Raw genomic sequence first — 16,644 nt, forward strand, 5'->3', positions numbered from 1 at the left:
CACCTCACGACCATCATTATCGACCATCGCTGTCATCGGTTGCTACCACCCAATGTCATTAGTTTTTAGGAGTTGGCTTAATGATGTCATCAAACAATAATTTTAATGATAATATGTCATGTTAAAAAAAAAAAAAAAAATCAATATTTTTATGGATGGCGGACAACTTATGGTAGTATGTACTTATTATTCTCTCGGTCTCTCTTTTACGGTCCATATATTCCAAGACTAATAACTTTAGATTGTTGGGTGTGCAAAGTACCAATAAAGAGTCACTGTTATTTCCGAGTCCTCCTTATATCCAATGTTTACTTTGGACCGTTTTTAAAACCGCAGATGTCATTATGTATACTTCATCAAACAATAATTTTAATGACATTATGTAAAAAAAAAAAAAAAAATCAATATTTTTATGGATATAGTATGTACTTATTATTCTCTCGGTCTCTCTTTTACGGTCCATATATTCCAAGACTAAAACTTTACTGCACCAATAAAGAGTCACTGTTATTTCCGAGTCCTCCTTAATCCAATCCTTACTCTTTAAAACCGCAGATTCATGTACCGACAAACGTATCTAATATAGTACTCTCTTCGTCTCAATTTATGTGACAGTTTTCGCTCATCGAGATTCAAATTATGTGAATTTTGACTAGCTTTTTTAAATGTATTTTTCATCATATTGACATGAGAAGAATTGCAACTTGTAATATTTCTCGAATAGTTCTTAAATATGTAAATTTTAGTTTTAAAGTATTTAGTCGATCTAATCAAATTTAGCTTTAAAATTAATCAAATTGACTCTCAATAAGCGAAAAATGTAATATTATTAAATTGCGACAGAGGAGTACTACAAATAAACTGACCACAACAGGAAACTGATAATTAACCTGCGAATACATAAACTACTTACAATAATAGTACTTCTTTTATTTCCAAAATAATATTACTCCAGTACTCACTGAGAAGTAGTAATTAAATAAATAAAAAAAGTGTGTGTGAAGCAAAAACAAGTGACTGTGACGTTGGAAATTATCCAAAACCATCAAACTCTTTAATTTATATATTCAAACTCTAACACCTGAGATGCCTATAAATATCTACTCTTACTAAACTCACAAACTCAAATCAATGCTTGCAAAAGCTTACTGTCTTACATATCTACTTCTTCAGTTGAAAGTCTTAATATCATAGAAAAACTAAAATGGCCAAGAATGTGAGTTTAGATTCAATGGACCAAAAACTAGCTTTGGCTAAGCGCTGCTCTCATGGTACTTTGCCTTTCATAGCTTGTACCTCACAAAAAAAAAAAAAAAAAAAAAAAAAAACACCTTAATTTTTCTATTAACTTGATAAATCTGATGAATGATATGTTTATTGTATATTGCAGAAGGAGTAGTTGCAGGGGCAAAAGCAGCTGTTGTTGCATCTGTTGCTACTGCCATTCCAACTGTAAGCTATTTTTTGGACAAAAAAAAAATACTACTAATTTTTAATATGTTTCAAGAACCATAGCTGTGTTTTGTACAACGGATGTTATTTTTGGATTTTTTATTTTTTGCATGATATTTTACCTAAATTTGAATTTTTTATTAAATACATATGAATGTAAAAAGCTTAGAAAAGCTTCTTGGTGTTTTAAGGAGATTGGGTTCAAATTATTTATTTTTGGAATATTTTTTTTTATGTATTGACCACATTAGATAGTATCTTGATGAAGTTTTTGAATAGTAATGATTGACAAGAGACTAAACTATATATTGGCTAAAGTTGTGCGCCAGAATAAACAGTTGAAATAATTGTGAAAAAAATGATTGTAATCCAAAGAGAGGAAATTATTTTCCCTTTTGGTCTACAATGTTGTCCTAGAAAAATATTTTCTGGCAATCATTAGAAAATGACTTTTTTTCTTTTCTTATGATGATGGTGTTTAGGCCAGCTTAAGGACATTCAATGACTTACAGAATATTTCCGTGAATAATATTATTGATGAAATATGTATGCAGTATGCATATGGGAAGGTGTCGCCATGGGCAAGAGCAAATCTCAATCCCACTGCTAAAGCCCTCATTGTCTCCACAGGTCAGTCACAAATATCACTCTCTCATACCCACTCAACAACTTAAAAGTCACAACTTAAATGAACCTCATGGTATATGAAATTGGATTTAACTTATATACGCCGTTAGTGTAAAGAAGTTTTATCAGTGTAAATTTAACTATTATAGTAACAGGTTATCTATTAAAAATGAGTTTGTTATATATATCGTCAGTGTAAAGAATTCTCACACCATCAAATTATTACCTCTACTTGTTGTAGCAGTAATTCATCTTATTTTCAAAACTACAAATCTCATATTTTATACAGGTCTACCTAAATACCTTTTAGGTAACGATATTTAGGTAAGTTGATAGTGCAAATAATTCTTTACACCGGAGACAGTCATGTATATAACTTAAACGACTCAGTAAGATAATTTACCTCTTATAGTAAGAGGTTATCTGCCTTATTTTAACATGTACTCCCTCTGTCCCAATTTATGTGACACTTTTGGATTTCGAGAGTTGAACGAGTTTTTCTTTGACCGTGATTTTCTCATATACCTTATATATATTTTGAATTGTCAATTATTATGACTTACCCTACTTTTTACATAGTTTCCGAAACATGTAAATTTTATTTCAATTCCATGTCCAAATTCACAATCAAAACTAAAAAGTTTGACTCTTTAAATCCCAGATTGTCCCACATAAATTGGGACATCAAAAATAATTATCATGTACGAAGTGATTAGATAGTGTAAGCAATTTTTTTATACTCTATGAATTATGTTTTTTCCTGATAAAAGTTGTATTATGACAGCTGCTGGGATGGCATACTTTATTGTAGCAGACAAGACCATTCTAGCAACCGCAAGGCAAAACTCCTTCAAACAGGGTTAAGCCTCAACAATTAATGAATCACTAAACTCTTTTAGCACTAAGTTTTACTTATCTGATAATCAATATTACTGTAATCCCTGTTTAAGTACAATCAGTAGGTTAGTAGATGGAGGCACATGAGGTAATTATTAAGTAGAAATTACCTCTATTGATTCCCTGTGGAGAGAGTGAATCAAGAATTTGATTTTGTCTATGTAACAGAACCATCTACATCTCTACTGCTGTAAATATAATAAAAGTTGTTTTTTTTCTCAAGCATTGCATTTGTTCTTTTTTCTCATGAACTAGATCTATAAGCTCAATCAAATAAAATCACCTAGTTTCGATGCCTTTCCAATTTGAAAATCAATTAATTACCTATAATATCTCAAAGTTACAGTGATCAGATGCAGAGCCACGGTTTAAAGTTTGTGAGTCCCGAATACTAACTTTCTTTTAAGTCATTGGGTTTTAAAATAATATGTACATATTCAATAAATTTTTAAGACAAATACATGATTTGAATCAAAACTACACACTGGGTTCAATCAAACCCATAGCCGACACTATAACACCACCCCTGATAGTGATATTAGTATTTTCTTATGACTATAATATAATATTCGGATCTGCTTACGCACCATAGTTAAAACTAATATTTTTTATATAAATAAATCGTTTACTTTTCCTCTCAAATGAGAGGAGATTACTTTGCGCGTTTCCTTTCTTCAGCTACCATAAAAGCTCTAGACCTTCATACGTATTCCCATGTATTGCTAGACCTTGAGGTTGTAAAATTATTCGATGGAAACGAAAGATCAGTCTATTTATTAACTTAATCTATTTTGATTCGCATAATTCAGCTTATCTAAATGTTGGAGAAAATTAAATGAGACAGCTAATTTAGAGATTGTAGCTTAGAGTTCAAACTTATATTGTTAGAAACTCCAAGTGCTTCAGAGTTGCAGTAAAAATCATAGAATCCAAATAAGCTTTGCAAAAAAATTAATGTTATAAAGGTAAAACTCTATCACTATATCTTGTAGCTCGAACGTATACCGTTGAAACTCCTGGATAGTGTCATAAAGTTCTATTAAAAATTCTGAAGTTCAAACAAGCCTTGCGTTCAAAATTGTACAAGTGAAACTCCGAGAATTTTTCAAGATGGTACAAGCGGAAATCCAAAATATTTCAAAATAGGGCAAGTAAAACTCCAGAAAATATTTATGGAGTTTGAAATATTGATGAATGTTCATCCTCAGTTTCCCTACTGTCCTGTTGGTGTTTATTGCGTTTGTTTTTATAATTGTTGTGTTTCTGCTTTACTTGAGCCAAGGGTCTTTTGGAATAGTACCCTATCTACCTGCACAAGGTTGGGGTAAGGTTTACGTACACTCTACCCTCTCCAAACCCTACTTGTGGAATTACACTGAGTATGTTGTTATTATTAAATTGATTAATGTTCAAAATCCAATAAATTTTCTTGAAATTTAACTGCACATTTAAACTCCACAGTAAATTTTTAAACAATATTTTTGTCGAAAGTTTATTTTGTATTAGAAAGACGGTACACACTGAATAGTTTAGAAATGCTGAATTTGATCAGCGATCTTAAAAGTGACTATTTGCCAAACACTGAATAATTGTGTTGATTTGGGCCTAATATATAGCACAAACTAGGGGTGTACAAAGCAAATCGACAAATCGCACCAAACCGATAAACCGAGAAAAAAACCCGACTAGTGGTTTGGTTTGACTTGGTTTGGTGTTCAAAAAAAAAAATCCGACCATAATTGGTTTGGTTTGGTTTTAGCTAAAAAAGTCAAACCGAACCAAACCGACCCGACATTACGTGTATTCGATTTTTAAAATATTTTATACATAAAAATATTTATTTGTAAATATTTCTTAAATTTTTTCATAGTTTTGTGTCTTTTTTTTTTTTTGGTAACTAATTGTATTTCATTAATCACCAAATAGATCATTACAAAACCATATCTTAGCAAACACTGCTAGATATCCATTCCGAAGGCACAAAGAAAAACTCTAAAAAAACTAGTATACTAAGCTTTGCAGGATCTGACTAGTCTTAGGAGTTGCTCTAGCATTATAGGCTATTTCCTTTGCTAAACTATCCCAATCTGGAGTCTGTTTGTGGAAGATCCGCTGGTTTCTCTCTTTCCATAAGGTGTGGACTGCTTCTGTATACATGAGCTTGAAAATATGTGTTGCAGTACCTTTACCTTTGGAGTGTTTCACAGCCCATTGGAGGTGATCATTCCAATTCTTAGTGGTGGTAGGAGCTTGTTACAGCCAAAGCAGTAGTCTAGCCCATAAAGATTTGGTAAAGGGACATTCTACTATCAAATGATCTCTTGTCTCATCAGCACTTTGACATAAGGAGCATTTTCTATCTACTTGGATCCCTAATTTTGCTAATCTATCAGTAGTTGGTAGCCTGTTTTGCATCATCAACCATACCGTAAACCTTGCTTTAGGCCTAGCATCATTGTGAAATCTTAGACATTTCCATATCAGCCGTGGGTGATTGCCAATGAAGCTCAGGTAAAACTGTTTTATACTGCCTTTCAAAGTACCATTTACCTGAGGGTGATGCAAGAACTTTCTAGTCTCCATGATCTTCCTCACCATCCAGCAGGCTTGTTTAGGGATGGTGATATCCTTTAATTGAGCATTCTTTATGTAGTAAGCATGGATCCATCTGATCCAGAGCTTATCTTTTTTTCTGTTCTACTTCCCAACAGTTCCTTGTGATTGCAGCTTTATTCCATAAGGACAAATTTATCAAGTTCAACCCTCCAATTGACTTAGGTAAGCACACTTTATTCCAAGCAACAAGAGCCCTTTTGGAGACATTATTTGTCCCTGTCCACAAATAAGATCTACAGTAGGCTTCAATAGTCTCAATCACATGAACAAGCATCATAAATAGTTGGGACCAGTAAGCTTGCATACCAAAAATGACTGATTGGATTAATTGGGCTCTTCCTGCATATGATAGCTTCTTAGCTTTCCATGAAGAGATTCGCTTGATAATCCTTTGTATCAATGGTTGCCACTGGAGAATACTCAGCTTCTTTGTAGTCAAGGGGATACCAAGGTATTTGAAGGGCATTTCCTCCAAAGAGAAGTCCAAAGTATCCAGAATATTTTGCTGTACTGAAAGGTTAACTCCACCAAAGAACACAGAACTCTTTCCAGTATTTGCTTGTAAACCAGAAGCTTGAGAAAAATTAAGAAACACTTGATGCATACACTGAATGGAACTCAGGTCACCTCTAGCAAAGAGTAGTAGGTCATCCGCAAAACTCAGGTGGGTAATCCCCAACTTTACACACCTAGGATGATGTTTAAAAGCCTGTTGTTCCTTTAGTCCATTCAAACTTCTACTCAAATATTCCATTGCTATGGAAATAGGCTTTTTGGAGATCTATTTTCACCATGCATCTAGGAGAGACACCCTTTCACAATGGTAACTAGAATTTTGTATGCTTTGACTAACTCATGCGCTTTTTTAGAATGACATTCTAGGAGAGACACCCTTTCTAGTGTATGCTTTGACTAACTCATGCGCTAGAATGACATTGTCTGCTATTTTCCTACCAGGAATGAAACCTGCTTGGGCTTCACATATTACTGAGGCTATAACTTTTTGAATCCTGGCAGCTATCACCTTTGCAATCACCTTGTATACCACTATGCAACAGGCAATAGGCCTGTATTCTTTGATAGTAGTTGGATTGTCATTCTTTGGAATCAAAGTAATAGTTGAGCGGTTTATTGGCCTGTATATTCTGCCCTTGACAAAAAAGTCCTGAACTGCTGGGACAAGATCAGTTTTAATAACACTCCAAGCTCTTTTGAAAAAGAAAGCATTGTAGCCATCAATTCTAGGAGATTTATCATCACTAATTGGGAATGAAGATATCCGAGACAAGGTGGGAGTGGCATCGGTGGAGGACAAGATGCGGGAAGCGAGGTTGAGATGGTTTGGGCATGTGAAGAGGAGAGACAGAGATGCTCCAGTGCGGAGGTGGGAGAGGTTGGCTATGGATGGTTTCAGGAGAGGTAAAGGGAGGTCGAAGAAGTATTGGGGGGAGGTGATTAGACAGGATATGACACGGTTTCGGCCACCGAGGACATGACCTTAGATAGGAGGTTGTGGAGGACTCAGATTAGGATAGAAGGCTAGGTGGCTTACCCTTTCATCATAGTAGTTGCAGTTTCGCTTATTTGTTTATTGCCTTTTGGTTTATGCATGTGATTGCTGCTTATATTTGTTGGGCCGTTGTACTTTGATTATTTTATTTATCTATAGTAGTTAATACTCCTTTCTTCCCGGACTGTTCTACCACGACTTTCTCGCTTTTGGTATTCGTGTTATCATATTGTTTTCGATATGCTTGGCCCTATCTGACCTTTTGTCTTGTTTTCCTCTTGTCTTCCTTTCTTCTCACTCTCTCACTCAAGGTCTTTCGGAAAAAGCCCTACCTTTCAAGGTGGGGGTTAGGTCTGCGTACACTCTACCCTCCCAGACCCCACATGGTGGGACTATACTGGGCTTGTTGTTGTTGTTGTTATCATCACTAATTGATTTGAGAGCATTTTGAATTTCTTCTTCACTGGCTGGGGCTAACAGTTGTAGTTGTTGAGTATTATCAAGTACAGGGCCTTTGCTCATTATGTTCTGGTTAACTGCTGGTAAAGAGCTATTTAAGGTACCCTGTAATTCTTTATAGAAAGTCAGAATCTCATGTTTGATATCTTGTTGATCTAGAAGTCTAGTACCTGTAGTAGATACTAGTTCAAAGATCTGTTTTCTCTGTGTTCTCTCCTTGATGACGGTAGAAAAATAATTGGTATTAGAATCACCAAGTTTGATCCACCTAGCCTTGGATTTCTGTTGTAGTGCTTTTTCTTCAATCAAAGACCATTTTTCAAGGTTTACTAGGAGCCTTTTCTCTCTGATGAGAAGCTGATCAGAGACTTGGGTGCGAATGGTTTCTTTGGACAATTCCAAGTTATGTTCTAGCTTGTTCTATCTTGGTGGTAATATTCTTGAATTCTTCCTTGTTTAGCTTTTGTAACCCAGGTTTGAGGGCCTTTAGTTTGAGCCAAATATTCTCCATATTATCCCTGGCTTTGTTATTTCCCCAAGTAGTTTTGAGAATCTCCTCAAACTTTGAGTGATCACACCAAGTGTTGAAGAATCTGAAAGGGACTTTGGTCTTTGATGTTTGGCTAGCAACTGAAAAGAGTATAGAGGAGTGGTCTGAAAAGTTAGGCAGCCCATATTCAATACATACCTGTCCCCAATTCATCATTCAGTCAAAATTTCCAAACGCCCTATCAATCCTGCTACATATTCTATCAGCACCTAACTGTTTGTTGCTCCATGTAAAATATTCTCCCCTCCACATCAATTCACTCGCACCAATTTGCTGAAGACAATCAGTAAAATCTTTCACCTTTCCCACTGTTATTGGATTACCACCTCTCCTATCCGCAAAGTACAGAGTAGCATTGAAATCACCACAGAACATCTATGGTTTTGATACTGTTAGAGAGAGATTGAGTAACCCTTCCCATAGTGTCCTCCTAATTTCTATGGTATTATAACCATAGATTACTGTTAGCTCCCATTCTAGAGTATTAGTGATATCATGAACCAAACAGTGTAGAAATTGAGCCTCAGAAACCAAAGTAGTAATATTGTAGAAGGCTTGATCCCACATAATCCAAATCCTACCATTACTGGTTGCATTGTAGTTGTTTGAACAGCCCCAATCTCTAGCAATATTATTCAATGTACCATTAGTTTTGCCCTGTTTAACCCTGGTTTCAATCAAACCTGCAAGCTTAATATTATTATTCTTGAGATACTGTCTCAGCTCCTTTTGCTTGTATCTCTTATTTATTCCCCGAACATTCCAAATTAGACACTTCATCATTAGTTACTGGATCCCCCAGGTTTGTCTGGAGGTAGAGGAGGAATAGTCATTGTTGCTTTGTTCACCTGTACATGTACCGCTGAATTGAGTCTAGTTGGAGTTTGGAGGATTGGAAAATTTACTAGATCCAATACAGGCTGATCTTTGTTCACAATTTCAGTGTTTTGACTCTTTCTTTGGGCTCTTTGGAGTTTTGGTAGGGTTCTTTGGGTTTGGTGGTTGTTTAGGTGGAAGAGTAGTAGAAGTACTGGTTTTAGTTCCAGTGTCTGTAGTTTGAACAACAGCTTCTAAGTTAGCAACTTTGTCATTAGTATCCTTTGAAGACCAAACTTGCTTGGGAATTTGTTGTCTCCTAGTATTTTTTGGAGGTTTGGTTGGCTTGACTTGGGCAGGGCAAGTGTGTCCAGCTCTCATACATTTCATACAATATTGAGGTTTCCACTCATAGAGAATGGGTTGTTTGATCGGGGTACCAGAGGGTTCCATAATATAGACATCATTTGGTAAAGGTTTAGAGACATTAACATTTATGAGCATTCTTGCAAATGATAGTCTAGATTGGGTAGATGTGCATTCATCAGCGAACATCGGTTTACCAAGAGTGCTAGCAATCCTACTCAGAGAATCTCGACCCCAGTACCTCATAGACAGTTTAGGGAATTTAATCCATAGAGGGATCATAGTGAGGTATTCGGAGGCAAAATCAAAATTAGGGGTCCATAATCTCACAATCAGGGGTCTATTGCGGATGGTATAGGGACCTGCATATAGGATTTCTCTCATGTCATCCTCAGTTTTGAACCGGACTATGTAGTAACCTTCCTCAAGCAGGTAAAGATCAGGTTCAGTGACATTACACCACGTTTGAGCAATGAAATTTTTCATTAAGTGATACCCAGGGGTTTCACCTATTGTGTATACTATCAGTGAGTTACTCCACTTGAGTTCTTCCTTTTCAAGTTCAGCTTCATCAATTTGAGCTACCATAATTCCATCAATGACTTGAGGAGGAATATAAGTTAGATCCATACCGTTTTCTGCCTTGCGATTGCCAGCAAAAAGGTTCGTCCATGTAGATCTTGGCTCATCTCCTATTTTCTCCTTTCCTCTATCCTCCATTTTCGATTGTACCCCTTTGTGCTTCGGGCCTTGTGTTTTCTCTCCTGAAGATGTAGTTTCCTCTTGTGTTATCTCCACCCTATTAGGGTTTTGAATGTTGGGAGGTGAACCCAGTTCCGGCGTCACGATAGGAATCGGCGTCGGCTCTGGAGGTCTAGTAGATTCTCCAGCTGGTGTCACTGTAGTGGGTGATTTCTCCATAGTCAATTTCTTCACATTTGAGCTTGCCTGAGCACTAGATCTCTTAGCACCCGAGCTGCCCTGTTCTACTGGTTTAGGGGTTTCATTAGCAGTGACCTCCCCTGCGCTACTATTATTTAAACGAGCTCCGACGGAACTCCCAAAAGCAACGATGGTTTGTTGTTCCTTGCGAGGTCTTCCTCTTCCTCGACCCTTAGCTATGGTTTCCACCGTGGTGCAAGTTAGATTAACGTGCGCCGCCCCATTCAGCTGAGAGAGGAGAGAGAATAATTATTTTCACTTGATTAAAACAAAACATTGCATCTAAAGAAAAACAAAACTTATTTGAATTTAGAATTTTGAATGCAATAAGTTTTATATCCCATGGATGTTAGTAACTCAAATAAAATTCAAATCAAAACCAACTCAATACAAATGCTTACAAAAGAAATTCAATTCTAACACTAGGAAAGACAGTAATGTTGGATATCTATTATTTAGTTTTGCATAATTGGTTTAGAGCGTAAAAATACATTGCTTAATTTTTTTCTCTGTCATGTAATTAATACCTATTAGTCGTACTTATTTTAGCATAACTTAGTATTTAGATTATAGTCATTTTCTTTATGGCTTATTAATTATCAATACATATTTTAACCGATTTTATTATCTTTTTTGTTGAATATTTTAATACGATGTCATCACACATCTCACATTTTGTTTTATTTTCTTAAGAAACACTTTAGTTATATAGTTGTATCTTACTATGACTAAAGAAATATTTGAAGAAAAAGTCATATGTTGTCACGCCCCGAACCATGGCCTGGGCGTAACACGGCACTCGGTGCCTTACTGCATGTGACCGAGCGAACCACATGGCTTGCTGAATCACCATGAGGCATACATGAGCAGAAATATAGCATGAACGTGATGAGCTTTTATAAAACATGAGATGTCATGATAATTTAATGAAATACTTGTTTAAATCACAAATGCGAAAATAACATGAGTTGAGCCAAAGATGACTAAACACCTTGCATGTCTAACATAACTAAGCTGACTAGTCTATGAAACCTCTAATCGGGAATCTTGAAAAACATACTTGCGGGACCCAAAGACATACTTTTAGATGCAAAATTAATTAAAGAATGACAATGTCTAAACCCGAATAAGATGGGACTCACCAATAAGCTGGTACGTGCGGATCCTAATGAGCGAGCGTCGTCGTCCTGTAAATCCATACTGCGTTGTGAAATGCGGGCCCCAGGGCAATAAAAGGGGACGTCGGCACATTGAATGTCTTGGTATGTAAAGCAACTGAAAGAAATAACATGGGACATGGAATAACATGATAAGAACTGAAACTGAAAACCTGGACATGAACATGAGCATGAGCATGAGCATGAGCATGGATACATATATATATAACATACGTAAAACATGATAAGTAGGGAGAGCATTTCATAAACCGACCATGTGATATCACCACATGGGTACGTGGAGTCTGGTACCTCGCCGGACCAGCAGAGCCCCATACCTTGCCAGGTTATGAGGTGGTAACGTGTCTGATGGATCCATTCAGTGTAAAATTAAGGTATCGTCTAGCGGGCGGAGCGATCCTTGTCCTACGGTGGCTACGTAGTTTCAGGCTATCTGAGCCTTCTCGGTAATTCGTGCAACTCCCAAAAACATGAACACAATATAGTTGGCTAAGAAGCCCATGATTTTCGTGAATTAACTTGTACTTATCTTGTAATCATGATTTCACGAAAATAACTTGTAAACATGGTTTCATGAAATAACTTGTAAACATGGTTTCATGAAATAACTTGTATTTAGCATGTATGTATCTTGAGTCATGGTATGAACATAGTTATAAAATACAATTGCATGAAAACTTGTAGACATGTAGGATATTCATGAAATAAGCATTTTTATTCAAAAACATGCATGCAAGAACCCATGGAATACAAGATATGGGTTTTCATGGATTACGGACAGATTCTCAATAATCATAATGAGTATCAAGAACACAATGATAGAATAATAGCAACTCAAACATAATATAATCATAGACATGGACCTAGGGTTATCATGAGCATAGTATAGAATAGAAACCCTAGTTTTGTAAAGTTTCATACTTTATGGATTAGGAGGCGTGGGGAAGAAACAATGATGTTCCCACACATAGATAGTAACTCTACATACCTTAGTCGCTCCAAAACTTGAATTAAAGACTTGAGCTTTGAAGAGGATTTCCAAAATCTTGAATTCTTGAACCTTGAGATGGGTTTCCTTGAAAACCCTAGTTTTAGGAATGATGATTTCTTGTTTAGATTACAAGGATATGTATTAGAATTGACTTGGGATAATTAGAATAGGCTTACCTTGGTGTTCTTGATGATGGAAGAGGGTAGGAGGTCGTTTTAGGGCTTGAAGGAATGAAAAATAATGATTTGAACTGATATGGACGAATATATAGTGTTTTGGAAAATTACGGTTTACGTCCGGCAAGGTGCGGCCGTATTTTGAAAGACGGGCCGTATTTTGAAATACGGTCCATATTCGTATGGACTTTTTGCATCTCTTCGATAAAATGGCCATAACTCTTTGCACGGATATGTCCGTTTGACCCCATAATATACCGTTGGAAAGGTATTTCAAAGCTCTACAACTTTCATCGAGGAAGTTTTCCCAAATTCCAAATAAGTTTTGAAATACGGGCTGTATTTTGAAATACGATCCGTATTTAACAATGTAACATTCAAATGTCAAATTCCAGAATACTCAGAAATCCTTGGTACCAGTTTACGTTTTGAAATACGGGCCGTATATTGAAATACGGTCCGTATATTGAAATACGGTCCGTATTTAACAATGTAACATCCAGATGTCAAATTCCAGAATGTTCAGAAATCCTTGGTACCAGTTTACGACTTGATTTTCTTTATCTTTGAAATACGATCTTTGTTCATGGGCGTAAACCCCCATCTTGCAACTAAACAGGGAAATTCCAATTCTCATATCCTTTATCTGATTTTCTAAGTCTAGGATCATGGTCAAAGCTTAGGTTGAAGATACGAGGTGTTACATATGTTTTGTTTGAAGACTTTTGCGGGAAAAAACCCGAAAAAACCAAATAACCCGAGAAAACCCAAAGTTAAAAAACTCGACTTTTATTGGTTTGGTTTATAAATTTAAAAACCCGACGCAAGTGGTTTGGTTTGGTATTTGAAAAATCCGAACCAAACCGGTCCATGTACACCCGTAGCACAAACTATCTTATGAGAATTTTAGTCAAAATATTAATATGTTAGACATCGTCATTATAAATAAAATGAGATTTTTATTAATTTTATTTAGTAAGTAAATAAATTATAAATAACATAAAAAAAAAAAGAAGGAAAAGGACACAAATGGCCGGTGGGGTGAAACTAATCCCACCCTCTAACCCAATTTTTCCCAAACCCAAATTATACCTACTAAACTAATCCCATCCATTAGCCAAAACTTAAATAAGACAATTTTCAAATAAAAACCCAAACACAAAAATGTTTGAGGCGATTTTTATATATAATATGTGTCATTTGTGTATAAAATATGTATCAGTACCTATCTGTAATGTATAGAAACTGTATGAAATATGAATCACTAAGTTATGTATCATTTTTGTATATAATATGTATCACTTGTGTATATAATGTGTATCAGCACAGTGCAACTGCCGCTTGATATAGAATAGAAAATTGTAATATTTTTGTATATAATATGTATCATTTTTTGTATATAAAGTGTATATATAATTCTAGCATGTGTATATAAACTGTATCAGTCTTGTATAGAAAGTGTATCATACGTATAAAAAATGTATAATAGAAACCGTATCATTGTGGTATATAATATGTATCACTATTGTATATGTAAAAAAAATAATATCATATCATTATTGTATAATATGTGTATAATAAATGTATAATTAACGTATAACTTATGTAAAATAAATGTATGATTAATTCCAGCATATGTATATAAATTGTATAATTCTTGTATATAAAGTGTATATATAATTCCAACATATGTATATATACTGTAGCAAGCCTTTAGTGGCGACTTTTTGTGGCGACTTAGTCGCCACGAAAAGTCTTTTTTTTTTTTTTTAAGCGCCTGGGCTGTTGGGCCGGTCAACCTTGGCATTATTTTGGGCCGACCGGCCATTTTTTGGCATTATTTTGGGCCGAACGGACACCTAGTGGAATTAAGCCCAAACAGTGATTAAATGTGGGATTAGTTTGGCTGAGTGGACACACAATATCCTTTTCCCTAAAAAAAAAAACTAAAAATTGATAAAAGTTGGATGAGTGAGTTTATGACTCATTATTTTACCAAAGCAACCTTTAGGCACATTAATAACCAGCTCATTATTAACTTAACCACACTTTAACCGCCTAAAGCACAAGTCGTCCACTTGCCAACCCTAGCTAAACGTAAGATCATCACATTATAAGTAGCTAAAGTTTTAGTTTCCATTCCTCGAAAGACTTGTTTAGTATAACATACATAATATTTCTTAAAAAATAATTTGTTATTTTCTGGCGTTTGATTCTCGAAAAATAATTTTCAAAGAAACAGTCTTCACCAATATAATTGGGGAAAAGTTACTTCATTAACTTTTAATTGAAGTTAATTTTTCATAATTATCTTAACTTTTAACTTATTATCATTACTCTAACTAACACATTTTTCATAATTATCTTAACTTTTAACTTATTACTCTAACAAACACGTAGACGTCAATCTTTAATATTAGAAAGAATTTATTGACACCATTTGATTTGCTAACAATATTTACTACGTACTAACTTCCATTCCAATATAAATGAATTTCAGACACTTTTTTTATGGTTCAAAATATATGAATTTTTTAAAGTCCAAAGATTTTATTTAGATTTTTTTAAAATTACCCTTCATTTTAATGGATCTTCTAAAATTCCCAACATTGATGAGTATCTCCTGCTTTAAGAGAATTTGTAAAGGAGCAAAGAGGTAACATTGATAAATTATCCTTTAATTAACGTCTTTAATTAACTTTCTTAACGAGGTTCTGCCACACCCAAAAAAATCATTTATTTTGAAATGAAGGGAGTAATTAATATCAATCTTTTGCATATGTTTTTCTAAAAACCTACTTTTTACTCAAAGATTGTAAATCTTTTAAAAAAAAAAAAAACTCCGAAAGTAAATTATACTCCCTCAATCCATTTTTACTAAAAACAAATGTCCATTTTTTACTTGTCCAATTTATAAAATCAAGACATAATTTAACATTTAGTTTCTAATTTACCCTTATTATCTACTATAATCACTTATTAATGCATTCCCCAAAACATTGCATTTATTATATTCAAAAGATAATATAGTAAAATTGTCATTTTATTTTTGACTCCTTAATAAGCATGTCAAGTCAATACTCTCTCCGGATCAAAAAGAGTGTCCACTTAGACTTTTTTTTTTCTTGGGTCAGAAAGAGCGTTCACTTATCAAATCAAGAAAGAATTAACATTATTTTTTTTTCAGATTTGCTCCTACTAAGTGTTATGTGATCAAATTTCAATACTTGTTTAATTAGAAGCAGTTTAGTCAAATTATCTATTTTCATCTAAAAATTAATATTTTCTTAAAGAGTATATAAATGATTAAGTGAATATTCTTTTTGATCTGGAAAGAATACACGACAAGTAAAAATAAACGGAGGAGTAGTACTCAAGATTCCTCTAAAGATATTTTCTTCCTACCAAAACATTATTTAATCAAAATTGAGGAAATAATGGAGGAGTCCTAGATTTTGGGCAGGTGTTAAAGGCTGATAGACTGAACAGCAGGCACTAGATCCTAAAATACACGCACTTGCATAACTGACCTTTATCCATTGTTTTGGCCTAAAGTTACCCAAAACCACTGGCCTTTCTATGGAATCAATGGATATATCCTTCATATTAGATGCCACTGATGTTAGTTCTTGTTATTTTTTTATAATAATTTTTTTATATATGTTTTAAATATTTTAAATTATTAATTATAGTAAGATGGTAAATTTTATTTCGAAAAAAATTAAAGATTTTATGTTTAAAATACTATCTCTTTAGGAAAATACTAAGGAAAGTCTTTTTTCAATAAAATATCTCTTTAGGAAAAAGTTATTTTAAATATTCTATCAAAAGGGAGAAAATAAAAAGAAGTTATTTTTCATATAACTATCTTACTCCATCACTTCTAATTTATGTGATATGAATAGGAGCATGAGGATCGAATTATACTGTCCCAAAATAAGTGTCGTTTTAGCTCAATAAAAAAAGATTAAATTTACTAAGTTACCCCTATTTATTAGATGTTTCTTGAGAATTGAGCACTATTAAGAAGAAGTAGTTCTTTAATAATATGAGGTATACTTGGA

General features: G+C 34.4%; 1 protein-coding gene and 1 pseudogene across 2 annotated transcripts in view; one reads left to right on the forward strand and one right to left on the reverse strand.

The window, feature by feature from the left end:
* Positions 1–1,105: 1,105 nt before the first annotated feature.
* Positions 1,106–16,644, forward strand: part of LOC132031052 (early nodulin-93-like) — a 23,334-nt gene continuing 7,795 nt past the window's right edge. The window contains exons 1-4 of one of the 2 annotated variants that reach the window (XM_059420901.1): positions 1,106–1,271; positions 1,391–1,452; positions 2,007–2,082; positions 2,864–3,198. In XM_059420901.1, the coding sequence (XP_059276884.1) occupies positions 1,205–1,271; positions 1,391–1,452; positions 2,007–2,082; positions 2,864–2,943 (285 nt within the window). In that variant the 5' untranslated portion in view covers positions 1,106–1,204 and the 3' untranslated portion in view covers positions 2,944–3,198. Of the gene's footprint in view, positions 1,272–1,390; positions 1,453–2,006; positions 2,083–2,863; positions 3,199–16,644 lie in introns of those variants that run through there. The other variant, XM_059420903.1, reaches the window with a different exon arrangement.
* The window catches only part of LOC132029473 (pentatricopeptide repeat-containing protein At1g08070, chloroplastic-like), a 9,368-nt pseudogene continuing 1,774 nt past the window's right edge, over positions 9,051–16,644 (reverse strand).

The sequence above is a fragment of the Lycium ferocissimum genome, chromosome 9, assembly GCF_029784015.1.
Source record: "Lycium ferocissimum isolate CSIRO_LF1 chromosome 9, AGI_CSIRO_Lferr_CH_V1, whole genome shotgun sequence".
In the NCBI taxonomy this organism is placed as follows: domain Eukaryota; kingdom Viridiplantae; phylum Streptophyta; class Magnoliopsida; order Solanales; family Solanaceae; genus Lycium; species Lycium ferocissimum.